Source organism: Drosophila rhopaloa, unplaced genomic scaffold (genome assembly GCF_018152115.1).
Source record: "Drosophila rhopaloa isolate 14029-0021.01 unplaced genomic scaffold, ASM1815211v1 contig_163, whole genome shotgun sequence".
In the NCBI taxonomy this organism is placed as follows: domain Eukaryota; kingdom Metazoa; phylum Arthropoda; class Insecta; order Diptera; family Drosophilidae; genus Drosophila; species Drosophila rhopaloa.
Window position 1 is genome coordinate 1,997,043 of NW_025335043.1, and position 23,392 is coordinate 2,020,434.

Genomic DNA, 23,392 nt, shown 5'->3' on the forward strand with positions numbered 1-23,392 from the left:
AATTCCAGCTGGCCAAAGGGAAAAGAGGTTTATAGGGTGATACGCGTATATTTATATAATGACCACAGAAAGGGGAGATGGGGGCGTCCACGCACTGATGTAATCAATAAAAACACATTAAACTTTATTTGCCAAAAAAATAAAAAAAACAACAGCGATTAAACCAAAGCGAAGCAGCTGGAAAAGCAATGCAGGTAGGGGAATATCTGGAAAAGCAGGAAAAGCGGGTAAAGCGAGAGCAACTATCTCGGGCTGCTGGATTAATTAAAAGTGCTGAGCTGGCAAAAGTGCAGAAAGGCAAACAGCGGAGGGAAATGCCGGACATAAAGCGATTAACTCAATAAAGCGTAAGCGTTAAAACAAAAGTGACAAAGTGCACAAGTGCCACACGCCAACATCCAACAGCGAGGACAACGGCGACGCCCGGCGAACAATGCAAATAAACAGGCAACGGCGAGAACAGGACAAAGGACACCGCCCAGATCACGCATACGCCCCGCTGGCCAGTCGAAAAACAAACGGGACGAAGGCAGAACAGCGCGAGAACGCCACAACAACTGTTCGTCTCCGCCTGGACAGGCCTTAACCAAGTGACCAAAAACATGTGGCTTTGACCCCCCAAAAAACAAAACAAACTAAAAGGAAACGACGAAAAAGTACGACAAAAAACACATAAAACAGGATTTATTATGTGTTTCGACTTTAAGATATCCGCTTCCTTTAACTGAATAAATAGGACTTTTTATTTACCTTCAGAATCGTTAAATTAAGTTAATTTGTTTATTTTGTTTATCTGCTGACAATTTAAAAGAGTATTGGGAGTGTGTTAATATTATTTGCAGTTGTTATTGTTCTGGGACAAAACACTTTCTTATTGTGGTGAAAATAATGACATCATTTTAAGAAGTTTAAAATATTTTTACTATTTGTCAAACGGTTAATATATAGGTAATAAAGGGTTAGTACTTGCTCCCTCATAATAACATTTCATAAAATCAACAATTCAAATGAATTCATTTTAGGCTCGTTGCAATACCTAAAACGCAGTGTCCTTTCGGTCCTTAAAGCTGTGGCCCCCAAAATGGCAGCATCTGCCACAACAGCTGCCCCAAGTTGTTGGCTTGGTCTGGCAAATTATGGAACTTAACTGCAAGTGACAAGCCACTGCTGCTGTTGGTGATGTTGCTGCTAGAGCAGCAACTTGCCATGTTGCTGCAACTGCAGCGGCCGCACGTGCCACGCATCCTGACATTTGGCGGCAACCCACAAAAACTGGCCAGCCTCGCTGACACTTGACATTTTTCAGCAGTTTTCTGCGTGGGTAGGAAGTTCAAAGTGCAGCCGGCTCGGGGGTAATATTTCAATAAAAAAACGGGGAAAAAACGGAAAAAGATTGAAATGGAAGCCGCAGATGCGGATGCAAAGGAGGCGCTTTTCCTGCAACGCCTCCGCTTGCCCCAAAATGCTTAGCCATTTTCCAGCAACCCTTTTTTTTACCCTTACTGTGTAATATAATCCACTTTGCTCTTCCTGTTGCTGCACTGCATCCGCTCGTTGCCTGTCTTTTCCCTCTTCAATTGTTCCCACTGTACTATTTTTTTGTATTTTTATGGCAATAAATTTGATTGCAATGCATTCGAGTGGCGAGCAAATCTTTTGCGGTTGTATGGCGAACGGATCGATAACGGCACGTATTTATTTATCGAAATTAATTATTTGAATTTTAAATTATATGGATTTATCAATTAAGATGCAGTTTAATTAATGACTGAGGTGCGTGCATTTAAATGATTTTGCAATTAAATGAAACAACTGCTATCAAAATTAATTATTTATTGAAGAAGTTTAGTTAAACAATCTTTTTTCTATATTTATTTATACAGCTAAATTTGTTGAAACTTTTTTAAACAAATATTCCGAAATTTATTGTTCATGGTTTAATTTAAAATCACTTGCATTTTGGGATTATCCTATCTATTTATTTTATTTCCCACAAAACTACTGAATACTTTGTTGATTCGTCTAACCGTAACTATTTATCCATGTTAATTTTAATAGATAATTAATATAAAAATAATATATATTCACTGTTTTTTCTTAAGCTTATGCTTAGTAAGAAAATGTATCATACTCAAATATGTAATTTTTATATATTCTGTAATAATCTTCTCCCAAAAAAATTCAATTCCTTTAACACAATGTTTTGTTGAGCAGAAGCTTATGCTGTTGGCTTTGCCAAATCCAATAGAAGGCTATTATCTTGTGCTAGTTTTCCCCCTTTTTTTTTGGAAATCCCTCCTCTTTAATCGAAAAGCAAACAGCAGTGGGGTCCGAAACCCCAGTTTGGTTTTTCCTCGGACTGCAGCTGCCCGTTATAAATTGTCTGAAAGTCGCTTTACAAGGTTTTCGTATCATATTTTATTATTACGCGGTTTTCACGCCCTTTCCTGTCCTCGCAACCCGGCGGACTTCCTCGGACATCGATGCATTGCGTTAATTTTGTTTTTATACCCAAGAATGGGAAGGGGAAAGCCCCGTGTAACAACAATATTTTATGGTTGCTCGCAGATTTTCAGACCAGCGAGCAACAATTTTCCCTTCACCCAAAGAGTTATTGCAAAAGTTTTCCCTCTTCGTTTTGCAGTTTTTAAGCTTTTCTGGGGGATTTTTAAACTGCTGCAATGAAAACTTCATGGCAGAAGGATGAAAAATCTCTGACCTTTTTAAATACTTGATGTGATACTTACGAAAATCTATGGGGGGGATAATCAAGGTCAGGCCAGGTCTTGTCTGGTGCATTTGGATTTCCCTTTATTTGCTAATTGCTTTTCCCATTCTGTTTTGAGTGTTGGAAAATCTGTCAGACAGGACTTAAAAACATGCCACAAAAGGAAAGTGGTCCGAAAACCAAAGAAACACCAGAGCCATGGTCAAGAAATCGGATGTCAGTGGCGGAATGGGACTTATACTGCCATTTGGTTGCTAATTAAGTTAGATGCATCTTTGTTGCATTACGCAACCGAATCAAGTGCAACCGCAAAGTGCCAAGAGCGTATCTAAGCCTTTCCCCTCCCACCTTTCCTCCCCCCATTGCACAAGTTGTGGAGCATTAATTATTTGCCAGTCTCTCGGAATTCCAGTTTCCACTCACAAGGATCCCAAGGACTTTAATTTGCCAGACGGCCGCCGATATGCCTGCTGCCGGTATCTAACAAACAATTGAAGCAGACCGAGCATAAATTACACTAGCTCAACACCTGATTGGGTGGGGGGGTTTTCGTAGGTGGTTGGAATAGTTGGTTGCCAGGACATTCAAGAGGGTCAACCCACACCCACTCACGTGGTCAGCCCTTTGTTGCTGTGGTCATTGATTGTCTGCAATTTGCATTTTCAGACATGAACATTGCTCGATGTGAAAACGCGGGGGCGAATTCGGTGAAAATGGGGTGGAATTCGTCTTGTAAATAAGGCAACCTTTAGGTAGGGATACACATAATGATTGAGTATTGTTCAGCCTTTGACAGGCTTTTCAAAAATTCATCATGCGGTTTTCTAGTTCTCTTAAACATTTTCGAGGACTAACCAAAAAGCAATTTACAAATTTCTAAGGCTAATAAAAACGTTTAAAATATAGTTTTAAAAAAAAACAATAAATTAAATACTTTTCTTTGAATAGTTATAAATTTAAGATAATTCTACAAAACAGGTTTTATTTGCAAAAGTCTTAAAAATGTTCCATAAAGTAACCACAAATCACTAATAATTATTTGTTTTTAAACCTTTTAACGTGCCGTGGTTTCGTTTATTTTTCCCCTATTGACAAGCTGTCCAGATTATTGCTTTGAAGTTGAAGTTTCCGCCTTATAATGGTCGTTTCCACAAAATTGAATGAATTATTAAGACACAAGGCTCTTTGAGAAATCAAAAACAATGAGGGAAAACGTTCCAGCTTATGTGGTATATGGCCGTAACAGCAATATACTCGTTAATTATAAGAATAAAATGGTATTTCGTGGAAACAATTTCGAAAGCTCACAGAAGGGGAAATTAAAAACAATTACCAATTATCATATGCAATTTTAAGTATTTCTTTTCCATTCAATCAGGACTGGTTGGCTGGCATTTACTTAGGCCCCTCAATCATGCATTCATTTCGTCATTCACTCACTCAGTCATTCAGGCATATGATGATGCATTGAATGCAGGAAAAGGAGCAAAAAACTCATTGAATGCCTGCTGTTCCTCATCTCCTTTCACTTTGACTTTGGCCCAGAGTTTTCCATATTTCCATTTCCACTCCCGCTTTTCCATTCCCATTCATCCGCACGCTGTGCATTCACAGGGAAATGAACATCAGCTGCAAACGGAGAGCGGGAATTATACAAAAACAAAGGGAAAACTACGCTCGACGAGAGTATTGTTATAGAAACAAAAAGTAAAGAAAAACGCAAAAGGAAAACGGGCACATGAGTGAAATACAGGAAAAAAAAGAGAAAATGGTGCAAACGGATGAAACACTGAAATTAATTTCCGTTAATATGGTAGAGTGTTTGTGAGTGTCCTACAGTGCGTATGGGTATTTTGTGTGATTGCGTGTCTGCAGGAGTGGAAAGTTTCTGTTACGGAAGTAGAATTTTCTTAATTGCCATTTTAATTGATGCCATCGAAATGAAGGACTGAGAGTGCTGAAATACCAGCAAAATGGTCTCAAATTAATCCAAAGTAAGTGAAGGCCATTTGAAATTTTATGTTCCCTACGAAAGTTTTTAGTTGGAACTTTTATTTATTTTTATATAATTAAAAAAAAATATTTTTCTTATTTATAATCTTTAATGTTGATTGCGAGCAACGTGCTTATATATTTATTTTTTCGATTTTATAATACAAATTTACATTGAAATATTATTATTGTCTTTAAAAAACCAGACAAATCAATCAAATAAAACTGAAATGATAAAATAATAACGTCAATTTATTGCTTTCATAAATTTTTTAATCATAGAGTAAAGCTATTTTAATGGAATAAATGGTATTAAGCTGCAGGCTAAATGAACTGAACTCAACCGAAATGGATTCTGACCAAAAGAACATTCACACGCTGCCACTTGCCCCTGGGTAAACCGAAATTTATATTTAATTTGCAATTGTTTGCAGCGCGCAGCAAACCAAAACCGAAAAAAAAATCTCGCATGTAAATTCAATTCGATTACCAACGGCATAGAAAAGAGCTTCGTGCAGAGTTTTTTTCCCCCGGCGACCTGCGGGGAAAATATCAGACAATCCATTAGATGTGGCAGAACTTTATGCGTGGCTGATCAATGGCCCCCATCCCAACGAACCACTTAATATTCCATGGCAACGGACAACGTTGGATGTAGTCAATATTCGGCATTCGCAACATTTCGCATGGCCGTCACAAAAAACAAAAGATGAGATGCGAACGAAACCAATTTGTGCTCATTGGGGAGCAAAATTCATGGCGCTTAGCATTTGAATTAGGGCGCCAGTCCGCCGCAACGGTAAATGGGGAGTGGGGCGTGGCCCTGGGACTACCGGATTTACGGCAAACAAAAAAAAAAAAGTAAAGCTAACAAACCAGAAAATCCGTGATTATTTATTAATTTGGCAAATTATTCATGCGACGCGCCATCACAAATCTGCTTAGTTGAGTGTTAGTTCGACGGGTGGCCTTGGGGTGTGGTGGGAAAAAGGGGGGTTGGAGTGGGTGACAGGTGTGGAGAGGGGGAGTCAGTTTGCATTTGCTACGTGCCCAGCCATTGTCTGTGGAGCTCCCTCCCCCTTCTTCAAATTGTATGTGGGTGGGAGTCCCTAAAGTTGTTGCTAGTTTGTTGCATGCCAAATTTTTGGTTCGGTAACAGTGGTATAACATTTATTAAAATATATGTTCAATAGCGAAAACCATAAAATATTCTTGTTAACAAAGAACTATAAAAAAATATGTGATTATTATGTGCAATTATGAATCGTATATGCTTGACAGTTAATCAAAACCTTGAAAAATTTAAAGAATAAGATTAAATGCTTAATAAATGTTACAGCCATTATTCATACTTTATTTGTACTTATTTTTGTAAGTTATAATGCCACACTATTACTTACCTGGTATAAAAACAAAGTAAAGGATCTGATAATCCTTAAAACACGTTCATAATATACCAAATCCATAAAATAAATTATTGTGACATTAATCGTAGCCAAATATCTTAGTTTCCAATAATTTTCAACCACTGTGCAATTTGGCAGCTTACAAACTTGCGACGAACGAATGCAGTTCGAAATAAACTTTTTATTTGGGATGTTAGGGCTGTGGGCTGTCCCCAAAGGACCGTGGGCGTGGCCCTCGAGGGCATTTTTTCTGCTGCACAATTTTGCTGTTGCAGTTTGGGCCAACTTTTCGTTGCAGTGATTTATCATAAACTTTGGGGCCAAACAAAATTTATTTACAGCAAACCAAAAAAAGTTATGTGGAAAATGTAAAAAAAAATGGATCAAATTAATTTCAAAATAAATCGCAACACAAGTCGAATAGTGAGATTCCCCATTGATGAATACTGCAACTGAACGATTTGTATTGATTGAATTCCACTTTTAATTGCTCTTTGAGCGGACTGAAATTTATTTGCTAATTTGTTTTAATTGCCAAACTAATTAATCAAACTGGTAAGTACTTAAGTGGGTGGACTCCTCTGCCCAGTGAAATACACACGCGCGCAGACAGGTGTAAAAATGTGTGTAAAAACTTGCCATAATTATGCAGATATTGAGTAGCATTATGCAATTGCTCTTTATAAATATGTACATTTTGCAATCTGGCATAAATTCACAAATCAACGAATAAATACAAACACAAAATGTAGAATTTTACTATTCAAATATAATTTTGATTCATTCAATAAAAAGGAAAACGGATTTTTGCGAAGGGAGAACTGCTACTAATGGCATTAATCTGCATTTTTCACATAAATCAATAAACAGTCATTTGGGCAATTAAAGTGTTGCATGGCAACCCTGCCCCTGTCGCCCCCTGCCACGCCCACTCATTGTTTTAGGCCCAGCAAAATGGCATAAATCAAATTTAACAGCTGCAAACGATGGGTCCAAAGGATGAAGGACATGGCATGGGGAAATTTTCGGGGGGCTAAGCAAATAGCCAAAACTAAAGTTTTACTCGACCAAAATTCTGTGTATTGTGTGTGTGTGTGTGTGTGTGTGTGCGTGTACGTTTAAATTGTTTGTTTGTTCATGTGTATGGCGGTGTGTGTATGTGTGTTTAGTTAGCATTTACATCAAATTATTTTGTTTGTCAGGCTGTGGTGGCAACGCCTCTTCTTTGTCCTGCCGCCCCTTCTGCTCCTGTGTGAATTATTTGGCCCAGGGATGAGGATATTTGTGTGCATTCTGCTGCAGTGGGAATAATTGTTTCATTCCAGCTGTTTTTGTTTAAGTTTCTATGCCCCGTATTGTCTGTATTCCTCTACAAATTGCAACTGCATAAGGACATAAGTTTCATTTCGAATTATTTGTTTTAGTTTCAGACCATTTTTAAAGCAATAATTTTAGTTTAGCCTTTAAAATATTCAAATCGATAGGGTTTGAACGAATTTGAATTTAGTTTTAAAAGATTTTCAGCCTTAATTATAGACCACCCGAATATAATTTTTTGTATTCATTGAATCCATTTTATATCTATTATATACTATTATTTTACTACATTTTTCTTATCGCTTCGTTTCTATTTCTTAGTCTAAACACGTTAAAGCTTTTTAGAATTGCAATATTGATTCCGCATTAAGCAATATGTTTCCACTTCTATGTTAAACCAGACAACAGCTCTATTCCAATTCTTCCCCATATCCCTGGTCAGTTGTTTTTATGCAAATTCAACTTGAACAAAACTTGAGAAACCATAAACTATAAATTCTGCTATCTATCATCAAAGAAACTTTAGTTTCCAAACCCATCACTAACTATACAACCCCCTTTCTAACCCTCTGGCGACCACTTCCTGTTTTGTCAACTGCAAACTTTAACATTGCATTTAGACAATTGCTCTGGCTATATATGTTCAAATATAAAACTAAAACTATTTATGTATGTCCTGTCGTACATATATTGCCCGTCCCAAATCCCCCATGTTGGCTGCCCATAAATATATGTGGTCGAAGGAGCCGGCGACGATAACCCCGTTCACATATATTGCCGGCAAACTTTTCAATTACGTTGGGGTAATTCTAAACTTTGCTGCTAGAGGAAAAAAGTTCAATAAGGAATACAAATCCCTGCGGCGCTTAAATCTATTTATTTCGCTGGTTCTTCTATTTCCACTATTACTTCGTTACTTCGTAGGGTCAGTTTCAGTACAGTGAAAACTTGTGGCGTGTCCCCTGAAACAAGAGATTTTTTTTTGTACACTGACAAAAATATGTAACATAGTAAAATATATTATAATCTAAATCGAATTATTTAACTTTATTTATTCCAATTAAAAAGTCTATATGCAATAAGCTCACGGTATTTAAAATAAACAAGTCTAGTATTTTCAGTTTTATTCTTGTTTTTGCCCTACACTTTCCACAAGGTATGAATCTTTAAGTCCTGCCAAACGCTTACTGATGATAGAAAGGCTTTTAATTGAAAATTTTATTTTGTTTGAAAAGCTTGTTCTCAGTGTTCTCTCCTTTTACCAGAGCGTTCATCAAGGTCCGTGGGGATTTACCCACTCCGCTTTTAATCTTGTTGTGCGTTCATATTTTTTAATTGGCTGACCAACATTGAAGAATGCCTCCCGCACTTTTCAACTGGCTCTCTCCGCTCTTTCCACTTCCTCTTCCACTTCCGTTTCCGCCTATTACTCCCAGGCAAAGTCCGTTAAGCGGATTTAAAATGCAATCTGCCAATCGCCGTCTATCCCCGTCCCTTTTGCACATCTCCCCAAACCCCTCGCTCTTCTCGGGTTTCTTCGTTTTTTATGGCTGCGTAAATTGAATTTCGAGTGCAATGGATGCACAAATTAATTGCCGGCGTGTTAACCTCGAAATTTCTTGTATGCCAGCTTCAAAAAACCAGCAACAAATACCGCTCAGACTCCCTTGAGGAAGCGAGATGGCACCACGGGGGTGAGAGTGGGATAGAAAACATGGCGCTGTCGACGTCGTTGGGGCGGAATTTTTCGTTTGAAGCGCAGGCGTCACTTTTTTTTAAGCAAAGAGAAACTGCTCGAGAAACTCTCTTAGTTGGCTGTCAAAGAGAGATTCATATTAAACCGATATTGACTCGTAATTTAATTAGGAATTTAATTTTTAATTCAATTAAAACCCACCACTTCTCTTACTTTCTTTTGAGTTAAATCATAAAGTTTGTTGGGTAGTTGGAAATTACACAGTTTAAAAACACTTGACAATATTAATGTGAAATTAAGATATCAGAGCGCTGCATCTGTCCATGAAACTTGATAGTTCTGAGAAATCTAAGCACAAAGTTTAAAAAAGGGTTCATTTATTCATTCAGATTAATTAAATAACATAAAAATATTATTTTTTATTTCGTTTACATATCTAGATCATGTGTAATCAATATTAACATTTTAGTATTTTAGTTTTGAAAATTCAGTACAATTTTAAGTCCTTTCTAGTTTTCTTTTTCTCCTAAACACTATTTAATACTTCAACATTCAAGCTTAGAAAATGACTAATGTGATAATAAAAAAAATAACATTCGAGTTCTCATAAGCCCAAATCACTAATTTTTTTGTGAGCTCGAGTATTAGTTGTTAAAATTAAATACTTAAAATAAATCCGACCTCTGCCAATTCTTTAAAATGTAACTTGCTACTTAAAAGGGATTTTAAAGCTAAAACTAATTATCGAGCGACCGTTGTAGTTATTCTTCACTTATTCGCCTTTATTGGAGTGTCTTGGCTGCCGTTGTGGCTTTCTAGTGCGGCAACTTAATTAAGAATAAGCAAACGGCTCAAGAGCCAAGAGGGGTGCACTTAAAAGGGAGCGGAAAAGGGGGGCGAATGCCACCCACCAGCTTCTCCAGCTGCCATAGTGACGCGCTTGGAATAACAAAAACGGAAATGAAAGTAATTTAAAGTGTTATTAAGTCGTGGGCTGTCCCTGTCAAAGTCGGCGGGAAAGCGCGGGGAAGGCGGGAAAATGCGGGGAAGCTGACTAAGGGTAGCTTGTAAAGGAAGTGCCTCGTACGGATGTGTTTACTTGGTGTGTGTAAGTCATATGCAGTCATAACAAACTACAACAAGACCGGGAAAAATCCAAAGACGAACTTCACTTCACTTGCACAGCAGAATACTTACACACAAACTTTTATCTGTACACGTTAATATATATATATATTAATATTCCCTTTGAGATTTTTCTTGAGCTTGTTCTTTAAACTATCAGGCGTATTTTTGATAGCCCTTTTTTATTTTCCATGAAAACTCACCGGAATTTACCATATGAAAATATCAGAAAGTTTTGTGAGATTCCGGCTTTATGATAAAAATAATATTTACTTCCCTAAAAAATTTTGTATTTACAAATATGTACGTATATACATGTGAAGTACTTGTTATTAAAGAAAAATATCCTTGTTATAATTTTTAAAAACATTAATTTGTGTTCATTTAATAGTTTTTTTGTTTAAATTATTCACTGTGTGTGCGTTTCAAAGTTTTCCACAATAACGTTAAAGAAATTGCATATGAAAACTACTCTTCCCAATTTCCCCATTCGACCAAGTCCTACTTCATGTTTCTGCCTGTATAATAAAGCACTTTAAGTGCCGCGGCACGACCATTTATGGTTCCATAGATGGCACTAAAAGCCGTTCCCCTTTCCCACAGACCTTAACCCCCATAACTCAACTTTCATAAAGTGCGTGCACGCACCGCATAAATAACCGAAAGCTGGGGAAGAGCAAAAAACTTTGAGTTTTACGCATATGAGTCCAAGTTTATGACTGTGTCGTATAACTTAAACTACGCAGAATTCAATTAACTCGAAGCGCCAGCTTGGTCCTGATTGTGGTCCTGAACTTGCTGTCCTGGTCCTTGGAATTATTTTTTGCCTTCTTCGTGGACCAACTGTGTCTTGGCTGACATCTTAAGCTGCTTGTGTGTAAGTGTGTCTGGCTTAATGAGCGACGCATTTGCCTGTCAGATTTCTACTCTTCTTATTTTTATACATATATATATTTTATTTTCCCTACCGCTTGAACAAAGGAGAAGACTAGCTTTGAGAAACGAAGTTTACTACACACACATGTTGCAGAAAGTTTTTGCCGTGGGAGCAACAAACTTCACTGACATCCCTCGTCTGCCAGACAGCCAAAAAGTATGCAGCACGCATTTTAAACGTTTTTAATTTACAGACTGCCTGTTATGTATACGTATCTCTGGATGTCCTGGAATCCACAAGCTTAGCGGACAAGTCCTGGTCTGGAACTCCTTGTCAGTCTTCAGTTGTCATGGCATTCGCTGGAATCCGTTTTTTCCCCCTTTTGTCATTTGTCGTCTGTTTTTGGGTATTTGCATTTTTTCCGTCTACCTTATTTTTTTTTTTTTTTTTTTGGGGAATTTCGTTTTGTGTCGTAATGCCGTGTATTTTGTTGTTGGTTTGATTGATGGCATTTGGCGCCATGCAGGGAAAATTTCTGCGTTTGTCATTTATAAATAGAAGAACAACAATAGCAGCGAAAGAAATATAATAAAACATTCCGCAATAGATTCCGTGAGAGGGGAGATTTTCGTGAGTGTGTGGGTCTTTATGTGACCTCCGTGAACTCTAGTGATACGGAGAATTAATTCGGACTTTTTTTTTCGTTGATAATGATAAAAGAGCAAGGATAATTAATTCAACTCAGTTTTTTTGTAAATTCCTTTTGTAAAAGTCACTGTACTATGCTTGGTTAAATTTGTAGACTATATGAGAGCTAATAATAATTAAGATAATATATTTAGACATTTACATTTTGATCTTATTTTAATAGAAATTTGTATATATGAATGTATGTGTAAAGTTTAAACAAACTGAACGCAAATAAATCTCTAGAGATTTCAAATCTCCTTAAAAGGGGCCTATAAGAGAGAGCTTTATTAATATATACTTATTTATTCAAATACTTATGCTTGTATACAAAACGGATAATCCCTTAAAAAACAATATTTCAAATTAAATAGCATACTTTCGTGCATTAGTTCTAATGCCGAATGAACAATCAATTGTATTGAGCATTAGCAATCGATCTTTTACTATCCAACTAACTGGCTGCATACCAACACACGTAAATTCCCTACAGCTTCAACCCCTCCCCCTTGGATTTTCCGCCTCTTACAGTCATTACAGCGCCCTCTAAGAATTGTCAACAAAGTAGCCATTTTGTATTCTCGGCCATGCCGCAATGTGTGTGAGCGCCACAATAATTAATTACAGCATTCTCTCGATGGCGGCGACAACGTTGCCGTTTTGTCCTTGCCACCGCTGCTGGATCCGCTTCTGCTTCTTCCTTCCTCATCCTCTGAGCCTCCTTGATTGCTGGCAGTGTTGTTGCTGCTGCCGTTATTGTGGTATCCTTGACATTTAGAAGAGCCAACGCTCGGTGCAAAATGTTCGCCACGCTCCTCTGCCTTCAACCGGAAGTGAAAAATTCTTTAGCAGTTGAACCAAACGAGTGGGCGAAGAAAGAGAAAGGAGATTGGTAAAATGGGATAGAAACTACACTTGAATAAAATACTATTTAACATATAACTAAACAAAATTTCACAATAAATTTATAATTCACAAACTAAATAATTTTATTGTTAGAAAAATTAGGTTTATAATTAAGAAATAATTTGTATATGCCAATCGATTGCGAATTGAATAGAATATTAAATCGAAGAAAATGTTCATATAAACTTAATTAACATTTTCATATGTGAACAATAATTTTTAATACTTTTTCACTGTGTAGTGAACGGAAATAAAGTTTCACTATTAAACAGCAAGAAGAAAACTTTATGGGATGCCTTTGGTGGCTTGGAGATTCATTTGTTGACTGTTCTAAACCACTGAATTTCGCCCTCTCCATTTTCCTCTATTTTCCCTCAACCTCAACTCCCCACCACACCATTGTTATCCTCCTTTTATATTCTGTGGAACATTTCTTGTGGCTGGCAATGCGAATTTGATTTTGCTCATTTGGCCAAACTAATTTGTGCATTTGTCCCTGTTCTTTCCGCTCTTATGTCTCTTTCTCCTCGTAATCCACCCATCTCTTTTCTCACTTTGTTAATGCCCTGCAGCTGTTGCTGATTGGTTTTTATTTTATTATTTGACATATGTTTTGGGAATAGTTTTTTTTTGGCTTTTGTCGTATTGTTAGCTAATGATAACGAGTGTTTAGGGAGTGAGCACCAGGGTGAGAAAAAAAGAAGAGAGATTTGCCAACTTTTTCGTTTGATTTGCATGTTTTTGGCAGAGAGATTGGGGTGGTGCGATCCGGGGGGAGCCCTAATTAGATTAAAATGTGTGACAAATGTGCGACTCGTTTATGAGGGCAGCTGTTGGTGACTAAGCCGGCTATGATGGATGCGTTTTAAATGGAAGATAGTATAGCTTAGGGACTGAATTAGAGGACAACACAGAGTCAGAAAAATAATGAAATTAAATTTCCTTTGCTTCCTTTCATATTATATTGATAATTAATTAATCATGGAATCTGGTTTCCCAACAGACATAAAAACAAACCGCTACATGTGTACATATACGAGTAAATTAAATTTTTAATAACATAAAAAAAATGTATATAAATATTTTTTCTCACATTTTTATAGCCACCTCATCAATCAATTTCAAATCAATAATACTTGCAAGTCAAGAGTTTTATTAACCCTTTTTGAAAGAAGTGTTTTCTATTTTTACATTTTCGCTTGTAACTCTGAGATTCCTTAATCCATCAAATTGTGGCAAAGAATGGCCATGCACACCCCAAAATTAAAAGCAATTCATGGCTTTCTAAGTATTTTACTTTTAAAATAGTTTAAATAAAACCCAGCCACCTGTTAACACCAAAACAGCTGTGTTTTTTTTACAATTTCCTAGAAACCGTGAGGGAAAAAACAAAAACTTTTACAGAATGTTAATTGCGAGGAAGCTCTGACGCAAATGCCGCCCACACAGCGATAAAAAAAACACAAAGAACGAGGAGAAAGCAGAAGAAAGTGAAAGGAAGCGACTATGGCTAACGCCCTCTGGCGGCCAAGTGTCGAACGTTTATTAATTGACTGTCAGCTTCATATCCGTTCGAAAACAGAGAATAAAAAAAGGAAAAAATTGATATCCCGATGACAGTTGGCATTGTCTGTGCCACTCATTTCGTTGCTTAACCAAGTTCTCTCCGGCCGTTTTCTTTTGGTTTTTTTGGGGGGGCGCCCCCCATAGTTCCCTCTTCTTTAGTGAGCTACTCCTTCTTATTTTCCTTTTTACCCCAAAAACCACCCTCCGTTTTTTCATGGTCGAATGCAGAGGCAAAGTCCCTTTCAATGACATTGTCATTGCCATCCATTCGATTTCGACTCGTTTCTCGTCCTTGTTGCTCAACAGGTTGTGTCCAGTTCGCCCACCCTATAGAGCCCCTCCCAAAAGAACTACCCCCTATATAGTGTGTACCCGTGCCACCCACTCCCAGGAGAACTTTTTGCTGCCACACAGCCACACAGCCGGCTTTCAATCATGGCGGTCGGTCTTGGACACTTTTTGCCAACTTGGCTCTCAGTCAGCATCCGACATCGTTTCGAGCTGAATGTGCGTGCGCTAAAAACCAGGCAACAAAAACCATATTCACCACGCTCTGTCGCTGTGTGGGTGCGGCTGTATCTGTGTGAGGGTGCAACAGCTGTTCGGGAAATCGGCCAAATAACAAATAAACTTGTCATTAGGCTGCCTGCAAAACGGTGTGCAAAGTGGAAGTTTTCGATTTCAGTTGACACTTGATTAAAAAAGTTGTGTTTTTAGGTGTTGTAGTGTTTTTCCCGAATATTATTTTCTTTTTTGTACATATTTTCCGGGTAAGTTTCGCAGCGGCGCCATATGGACCGAAAGCCACGCCTACTTGTTTGGTTTTATATTATTTTTTTTTTTAGCTGCCAGACGGGCATTAAATCGCCTTGCCCACCCTTCCTTTGTCAATATTGATTTTTGTGTGATTGTTATTTATTTTTCATCTTGCACAGACACTTCTTCGAAGGACTTTTCCTTGTCCCGTTTTTTTTTCCTTTCTTCTACGTGTAAATCTTTGATGTAATTTAAAGCTTCCGTGGCTGCGTTCTTTCTTTCATTCTTCTGCCATATGTTGGCCATATGTGAGTGGGAAGTGAAAAAGTGAGCTTGAGCACCCGATTCACAGGACTTGTGCCAGCTGTTTTCGCACAGGTGAAGGGTACAAATTGTTTGCTCACCCACAGACAGCCAAGATTGGGTTAAAGGAGAGAGTGTGCAAGTCGGTCAGAATCAATTGAGAGATTAAATTGATTTATCTTGTTTGAATTATATTTATTTTTACTATGGTGACTGAAAATGATTTATATATATTTTATTTACATTCACAAGAAATTGCTTGTTGGCTTTTAGAATTATCTTCAATGCCAGGTTGTGCTTATGTTTGTAAATATTCTTTTTTACCAGTTTAACTAATGTTTTTCATACATTTTTCTTCTCGTTTTAGGTAAGTTTTCTAAACCAACCTGTGGACTATTATTGGGTAAGATTTTTATAGAAATAAAGCAAATATAGAATAAACCTAGAGCTGGCCAATCATTGAAGGCGAATAATAAAGATATTGAAACTATCGATATGTGAACGGTTTTTTTATACTTTACTAAAAATTAATGCAGTGAATAAAAAATTTAAGATAAACATTTTTAATAGAAGCAATTCAACTTAAATTCAATTCAACTAAAATGAAAAATAGTTTTAAAAACAGTAGATTTTCAATAAAAAATCTTTAAAAGCAAATTTATATTTTCGATACTACTATCGATGCTTTGCCAGCTTTAGAATCCCTATATTACAAAACTCCCACCTCAATAAGCGTTGCTAAGGGTTATAGACTTTTCATTTTCCTTCTTCTCATTATAATTTTGCTTGCCTTTTTTAGACAACCCTTTACTTTTACCAGCAAAAGTTAAAGGTCATGAAAAACTCTCAAAAAAAATCATTTAAAATTGTTCAAATAAATCATACAAATATTATTTGCATTTCTTTTCGTTGAATCCTTCTTGCCCCGAAACATGCAAATATACGAAAAATATTTCCAATCAAGGAAAAGAAGGGAATCAGGAATGAAAGCCGCAGCAAACAAAGTTCAAATTGTGGCAACAGTTGTGGCGAATACAATAACAATAAAAAAATTTGGCAAAAATAAGAAAATCCAGAGAAAATCAAGAGCTAACCCTAGTCAGCGAAAAACCAACGCCCAAGGGAAGCTCACCCACCTCTCACATTGCCTGAAGAAACTTTGTGTTGGAGGCAAGAAAAATCGAACAACAAAACTCAGGGAATTACTTTGAAAATAGTTGGCAAAAACAACAAAAGCAAATAATGAGCATTGAGCGATAAAACTCGATGCATGGAAATGGGTGGAAAAAAGAGGGAAATGCAAAAATGGCGAACGGCAAACTCGAGTTCGTGGATAAATCGGAGATTGAAGTGGTTAAAGTTCCGTGGGCTATTAAATCGAAGAAAAAGGGGAAAGGCAAAGAACTAAGGGTGATCTTGAACCAAGTTTTGGGGGTTAAATTAGCTAAGGAAAAGGGTTGGGAAAGCGGCAATTTGGTAGCGCTGGCGACAGATGAAATCAAAAGACAAAATCTCAGCAAGTTTTAACCGCAAAATGGAAAGGAAAAGAAGGACGCTTAGAAATCTTCTCTCCTTTCAAGCCCTGCCCTAAAAAATAGGGAAAAAAGACCACGGACGCACCTTCAGAAAAGTTGAAACAAAAATTGCTGGAACATCATTGTTAAAAGGCTGCTATTCTATCCATTCAACGAGTTCCATTAGAAGGCAATGTAAATAAAATAATACCCCACGAATTCTTCTATTTATCGGATTAAAATAATTATGAATTGTGTAAGAGGAACCCACCTAATAGTTTCCAAGCCATTTTCATTGCAATTCTACAATTTGCAGACCGATTAGCCGCAGGACTCATTTTGCAGCAGTGGCAAACATGAAATTAATTATCATCATAAAATTATGCACAGCATAATGGACACGCCCACCAGCAGTTACGCCTGCCTGTCCCCTCCTTAACCCAACATCCCCCAAGCCTTAACCCCCCAAAGCGCACCAGAATAGTTAAGAGAAAATAATTCGAGAAAAGTTTCCCTTGGAGTGCGTAATAAATGTTTACGCAAATTGGGCAACAGACTAGGATGGGGTGTTCCAAGTGTGTGTTTGTGCCCCAGGAACAGTGGCTCCTGGCAAAAGAGGGCGGTTTTGGGTTCGTGCCCCAAAGTGTGGCAACATCACTTAAGCTCCTCTTTTTCGAACAGTTAACTAGACAAAATAATAGTTGATAATAATAGTTGCAAGGAGTTTGCCAGCAAAAGTGCAACGGCGGGGGATCAAGTGTGAAGAGGAGGTGCCGGTGCTGAGAAAAAGTTTTTACGAATGCACCAGGAGAACCCTTGAAATTTCAAGGGAAAACTGCGACGGAAACACTTCAACTTTAATGGGGGAAAAGGGGACAAACGCGAATGGGGACTATGCGTAAAGTCATTGGGAGAATGATAATAATTTATGTAGAAGTGAGAAAAATGAACAGAAAAGTTAAGAAAGCTCAGGAGCTATCCATTCTTTACTAATTTGGGAAATTACTCCATTCATTTAAGCAATTTCGTCTTATTTTGTGGAAGTTCTTACTTGACTCTTCATTAAATTGGGTAAGACTCTTAAATTTCTGCAATATCGAAGTTGAAGTTTCACTTTGTGCTTTTCTGTAGGTTTTGCATTGAAAGTCTCCAAAAACGTAGTTAAAAATCTTGTATACAACTGTTAAGGAGTAAAACTCGTCCCACCTTTCCCCATTTTATAAAAAAATATTTTTGCCATCTAATCAACTTGTCAAACAGGAGCTTCTTTTAAATTTTCTTCCTTCCTCGTCGCCAACTCGCTTCACTTGACGGCTTCATTAACTTTGGCTCTAATAATTCACACGTATAGCTCGTAGCATCCTGCCTCGAAAAAAACTCCTTTTCCATCCGCTGCTCATTAAAACGCAGCCAAATGAAAATTTTAATTTTTTCGTTGTTCTTTTTATAGTTTTTTGGTAAAGAAAAAAAAAACAAGTTTTAATGTTATATCTATTTTAATTGCAAAATGCTCCCCAAACTTCAGGGTAATGGAGTCTTTCCATTTTAACATCCTCGATCCTCCGAAGTTTGCTTGGGTTATGTGGAATGGTTTCTGTTTCGACTCCTTGCTATAATTAAACTGCCATTTGGCACGTACGCGGACTTAATGATATTTACAGCAAAAACTCAGGAACACCAGCTACAGGCAAAACAAACAAAAAAATACTGGAAGCCAGAAGCAAGGACATGGCAAAAAAGCTGCTGACACGTCGCGGAGTCCTGTGCCCTCTGTCTGTCACTTCTGGACTCCTGGGCAACTCCTCCTCCTTCTGGGCTACATGTCCTTTCCCCGCCTCATTCGGGAGTTCCTCGTTTTTTTTTGACATTAGCTTTGTTGCCAAAACATATTTTGGTACCTTTTATTTGGGCGTACAGTTTTCTGAAAACTATTCTACTTTAAAAGTAATTATTATTATTTTTCAAATGAAAATATTTATGAAAACAAATAATATAAAATCTTTAGCCTTTAAAAAAATATAAGTTCTTAATTACTACGTTTATTACATATATGATCCTATAATTTACAGTCTTTCAACCCAGATCGAGAACGTAAAGACCACATCTTAAAAATAGCTCCAAAAAATGTTTTCCTAAAATTTAAATACCCGACTCAAGGATCTTTAAAAAAAATGTTTATAAAAAACATAAATAGTCTGCCGGGCTTAGAAAATATTAAATCCTTATTTTCTTTAGTTACTGTTTCAAAACATTAACTAAAGGCGGAGTTAAAAGTCCTTTCTCTTTGCCTTTCATATCTTAAATTGTTTTTTTTTTGTTTCTTAAAACATCTTTTGGTTTCTATCCATATTTCTTCTAATAAGTTTGCGTGCTTTGTTGATGTCTACCAACTTTTTTTAAGTTTGAGTTTTTCTAAGAATATAATTTGCCTAGTCTGAGGCGCTTCCTCTTATTTCCGCTACTGCTTGTTCTTCTTCAGCTTCTAGTTTTTCTTTGCCTTCCTGGTATGAAAACCTAACGGGAAAATTAAGAAATTCCTGTAGGATAATTGCTTGGCATACGTGCTGGAATGTGCGCTCTTCTTCTATCTCACTCTTCCTTCACAGCCCTCAAAGTTGCTATATCCTGTGCTCCTCTTTTTCTACACTTTGGGCACCTCCTATAGTTGTCCTTTTTTGGACTCCTCTTCTTCTTTTACTTTTTAATTCGTCGCAAATATTTTTGCACATAATATTCAAGTTGCGTGCTTTGGATAAACTTTTTGTTCACCCTTTTTATTCGTATTCTCTTCTTTATTCAACTTACTACTTCTTACTCATTCTTCATACTTTGCCACAGTACTCTGGTAATTTTTTTAACATTTTTTTTTAAACTCTTTAACTTAAAGTTTAAGTAGAAGTTCTGAAAGTTCTTCAAGTTTTGCGCCAGGTGTAAAAACAGCCTAGAGGTAAAGAAATAAAAAATTTGGAGACAAAGGGGGCAGAGGGCTAAAGCAGTTTAGATCCTTTTTGGTTGCGTTTTCACTCACATACAAAAACAACAGCACATGTGAGGCAACCCCAGGCAGAGTTGCCAACTTTTTCGGTGGTTCCCCCATGTAACTTGCGGGTTTTCGGGGAGCTCTGGAAGGAGAATTTTGGAGGGAACGGAGAAATGGGAGTGCCGTAAAAGAGCTTACTGCGGTTTGCTCTCTCAACTGAACACGATTTTTGAATTAATGCATAAAATGCAAGTTCTTCCTGTGCTGCTTCCTCTTCAATTTCAACCATTGCTTCCGCTCTATTCTTCTTCATGGCCGCAGGACCTCCGTTCTTGTTGTGTTTGTAACATTTTCAGTGTTCCAGGCCAAATTGAAGTTTAATGTCTAGGATTTTATTGTTTTCTTCTTTTTTTTGGTTATCGTGGTAAGTGGTTGAGAATGTATTTTTATACAGAAGAATGGGGAAAAGTTCCTTATAAAAAGTTAAATAAAAGAAGGTGATAAGTTAAATATAATGTTAAGGCTTGTGGTTAAGGACTCCATACATTTTTAGAGCTGAATTTTTGAAAAACCCTTTGGCTGAACCTGTTGTCAAATGAACCTGAAGACAAATGAAATAACTCCTATATTTTATTCCCATTTCGTATAATGGCGAAATAACCTTTAAAACTGAACTATCCCTATTTAACCTTAGAGTCTTTTGTTTTTCAAGCCTTCAATGTTTTTTCTTAGCCATTTGTAGTTTTTTTATTTCTCCGTCCCATATCAATTTCCATCAATTTCATTTGCAATTTCTTCTCACTCCTTTTACCAACGACATCTTTCATTTGGGTGTGAAAATTTTCATATTTCTCAAGACATGGTGTCTGCCGTTGATGTCCTTTAACCCGCTCCAACCCCTCAGCCATATTTTTCATTCCACTTCAATTATCATTATAGTTCACAATCAGCTGCCAAACGCGTTTATACTTGAGCCCCACCCACTCTTCAATCATGCGTCTCGTTTTCAATTTTCTCAATTCCCCAATCGATGGCAGCTTTTCTCTCTTCGCAGCTCGGGAAATTCAAAACAAGCTGAACGCAGACGGAAAATAGTCGAGGAAAACTCAAGAAACGTGAAATGAAGACATATTCAATTATGCCAGTTCCGGGGGCCAAAGGGGAAAAGCTGGGAAAACCAGGGGCAGTGGGTGGTTGGGCGTTGCTGGGTTGCTGGGAGAATTGGCAGCGGGGCACAGAGCGCACTTCATCAAACGAAGTGTCAACAAAGTTAAACGAGAAACTGCAACGACAACGGCAGCAACAATGGTAATACCCATGGCACACGCAATCCTTCCCGGAATTCCTCCCCCTCTGCCCCAAAATCATTTGCCTTGGGTGTGCAACAAAACATAATTCCCAAACAAATATGAATGTCAAACGTGACTGAAATGCAAATGAAAAAGAAACAGACAATAATCCCAAAAAAAAGGTGACAAATATCAGGAACCAAGAATTTTGCTGGGAAAATTAAAGATTGTATGCCATTTAATACTTAGTTCAAGACAAGGTTTCAAAATAGGTTTTTAATTTAGCTTATAGATAGACAAATTAATAACTTCAGATAAGACTTTTGGAATAATCCTAAATACTAAGTTACATTAACGATCTAAAGCTCCATACAACAAACATTGATTAGAAACCATTTCTGAATGGAGAAATAGAAGTATATCACAAATTTCTCAAGAATTTTTTTTGTTTAATTATTCACTCTCAACAAATTTTATATTGTCGTCATTTTTATTATCACAAAAATAATAACATGTTCTGAGTCATCAGAAATATTGAAATATGAGAATAATGCTCTGATTCATAAAAGCATTTAAATCGTATCATTAGGGAATTATCTTTCAGACATTTATTGCGATAAAAATGTTAAATAATTATAGAAATATATTTTTCAACTTTATAGATATTCTGTATATGGAGAATTTATTTTAACTGAAAACCTTTTATGAGTCACTCGGAATCGGGTTGTGGAAAGCCTCAAATGGGTATAAAACAAATAAAAGTACTGTGAAAAAGGAAATGGAATTTTTAATAAAATTAGAGAAGTGTTACAAAAGCCATTGTAACTTTACTTCTGGCAAAACTGCTTCCACTTTTTAGTCCCTGAATTGCATGCAACGATGCGTTTTTTTTTCTCCTGGGGAGTGTTCAATGGACAGCACCTCCAACAACACCTCCAGTTCGCAACTTCTCCTTCGTCTATTGTCGCAGTGATTTCATTTATGCAACCGCACAGAATTTAAGGTTGAAATCTCCGCTCTTGCCACAGCTGTGTTGCATTTTTCAAGGGGTCTTCTCAACACGTTGACCGTAAAAGTTTCCGAGTTGTTAGGATTCATTAATATTCCATGACTTTTGCGTGGGATTCGTTTATTTTGCTGTGCTCTTGTTTGCTCCTCTTCTTTTCCTAGGCTTTGACAAAGTTTTTGGGCTTTCTGTTTTGCTTCTTTTTTTTTTGTGGCATCTTGTGTGCGCCATGAATTGTTAATATTTATGTGTGACACTATCAATCATCAATCTCTGTCTATGAATTTGTGGCCTGCTGCTGCCAGTGGCACAGCCTATCCATCAATATTTGCATTTCTATCTGAGGAGTGGAGAACTTCAACGAATTTTACACGTTTCTTGCTCTTTTTTTGCTACCAAATTGGAGCAAGTTGTTTTCCCCACATCGAAATGGTTTTGTTTGTGGCTTTTGTTTTTGAGATTTTGCAGGCAGAGGGTTTGTGGGGGATTTGATTTTTTTTTTGACAAATTGTTGGATATTTGCAAGGGGCGGGGGAGGGTTATAAATGAATCGAACAGCAAATCTTGAGAGATGCCAATTATGTCGGGGCAAAGTCAAAAAGATTGTTATCAATAGATGGATGGATTGGAAGTGATCGGAATAAATTGGTGGATATTGAAGGGTGTATATATTCATGTAAGAAAATTGGGTAAACAAGTTGAAATAAATTGTTATTCGCTCCCAACAAATATGTAAAAAAATCAATATTCTTTGACCTGTATACATATTTTGACTATTTGGACTAACAAACATAACATTGCATTTATTTTCAATACATTCATATATATTTTAGTTTAAAAATGTATATTTGCTTAGCCCTTTCAAAATAACATCCTTGTTTAATAACATTTTTAAAAGTCTTATGATTTTTTAACATTATTAAATAGCTACAATCTTACTGTTTGTTGTTTATTATTTGGCAAACTTACAATGCAGCTAAACAAAAAAAGTTTCATTGAAATCGCACGAGATTTAACCAATAATTTGTTGGTTAACAAGGGTTGGCCAGCTAAAAAAAAGCAGCAATTCCATTTCAAAACTTGGCCAAAACTTAACACATAGAGCTTTTTTGATTTGGGTGTGTTGAAAAGACTTAAAACTCTTGGGATTTCAGTGATAATATTGTCAGAACCCTTTAAATTGATCCCTTTGTTTCCAACCAATTGTTATCACTCATCGGCTAGCCTTTTACTTATTTTTCTCT

General features: G+C 36.9%; 1 protein-coding gene across 17 annotated transcripts in view; it reads left to right on the plus strand.

Moving 5' to 3' along the window:
* The window catches only part of LOC108051876 (protein alan shepard), a 137,714-nt gene that overhangs the window by 71,183 nt on the left and 43,139 nt on the right, over positions 1-23,392 (plus strand). For 14 of the 17 annotated variants that reach the window (XR_006417477.1, XM_044457783.1, XM_044457782.1 and 11 more), the window contains one exon: positions 15,727-15,762. The exons of the other annotated variants lie outside the window; for them this stretch is intronic. Coding sequence is in view for 13 of the 14 variants with exons in the window: in XM_044457783.1 (XP_044313718.1) it covers positions 15,727-15,762 (36 nt within the window). In the remaining variant the exon portion in view is untranslated. The remainder of the gene's footprint in view (positions 1-15,726; positions 15,763-23,392) is intronic. 17 annotated transcript variants of the gene reach the window in all.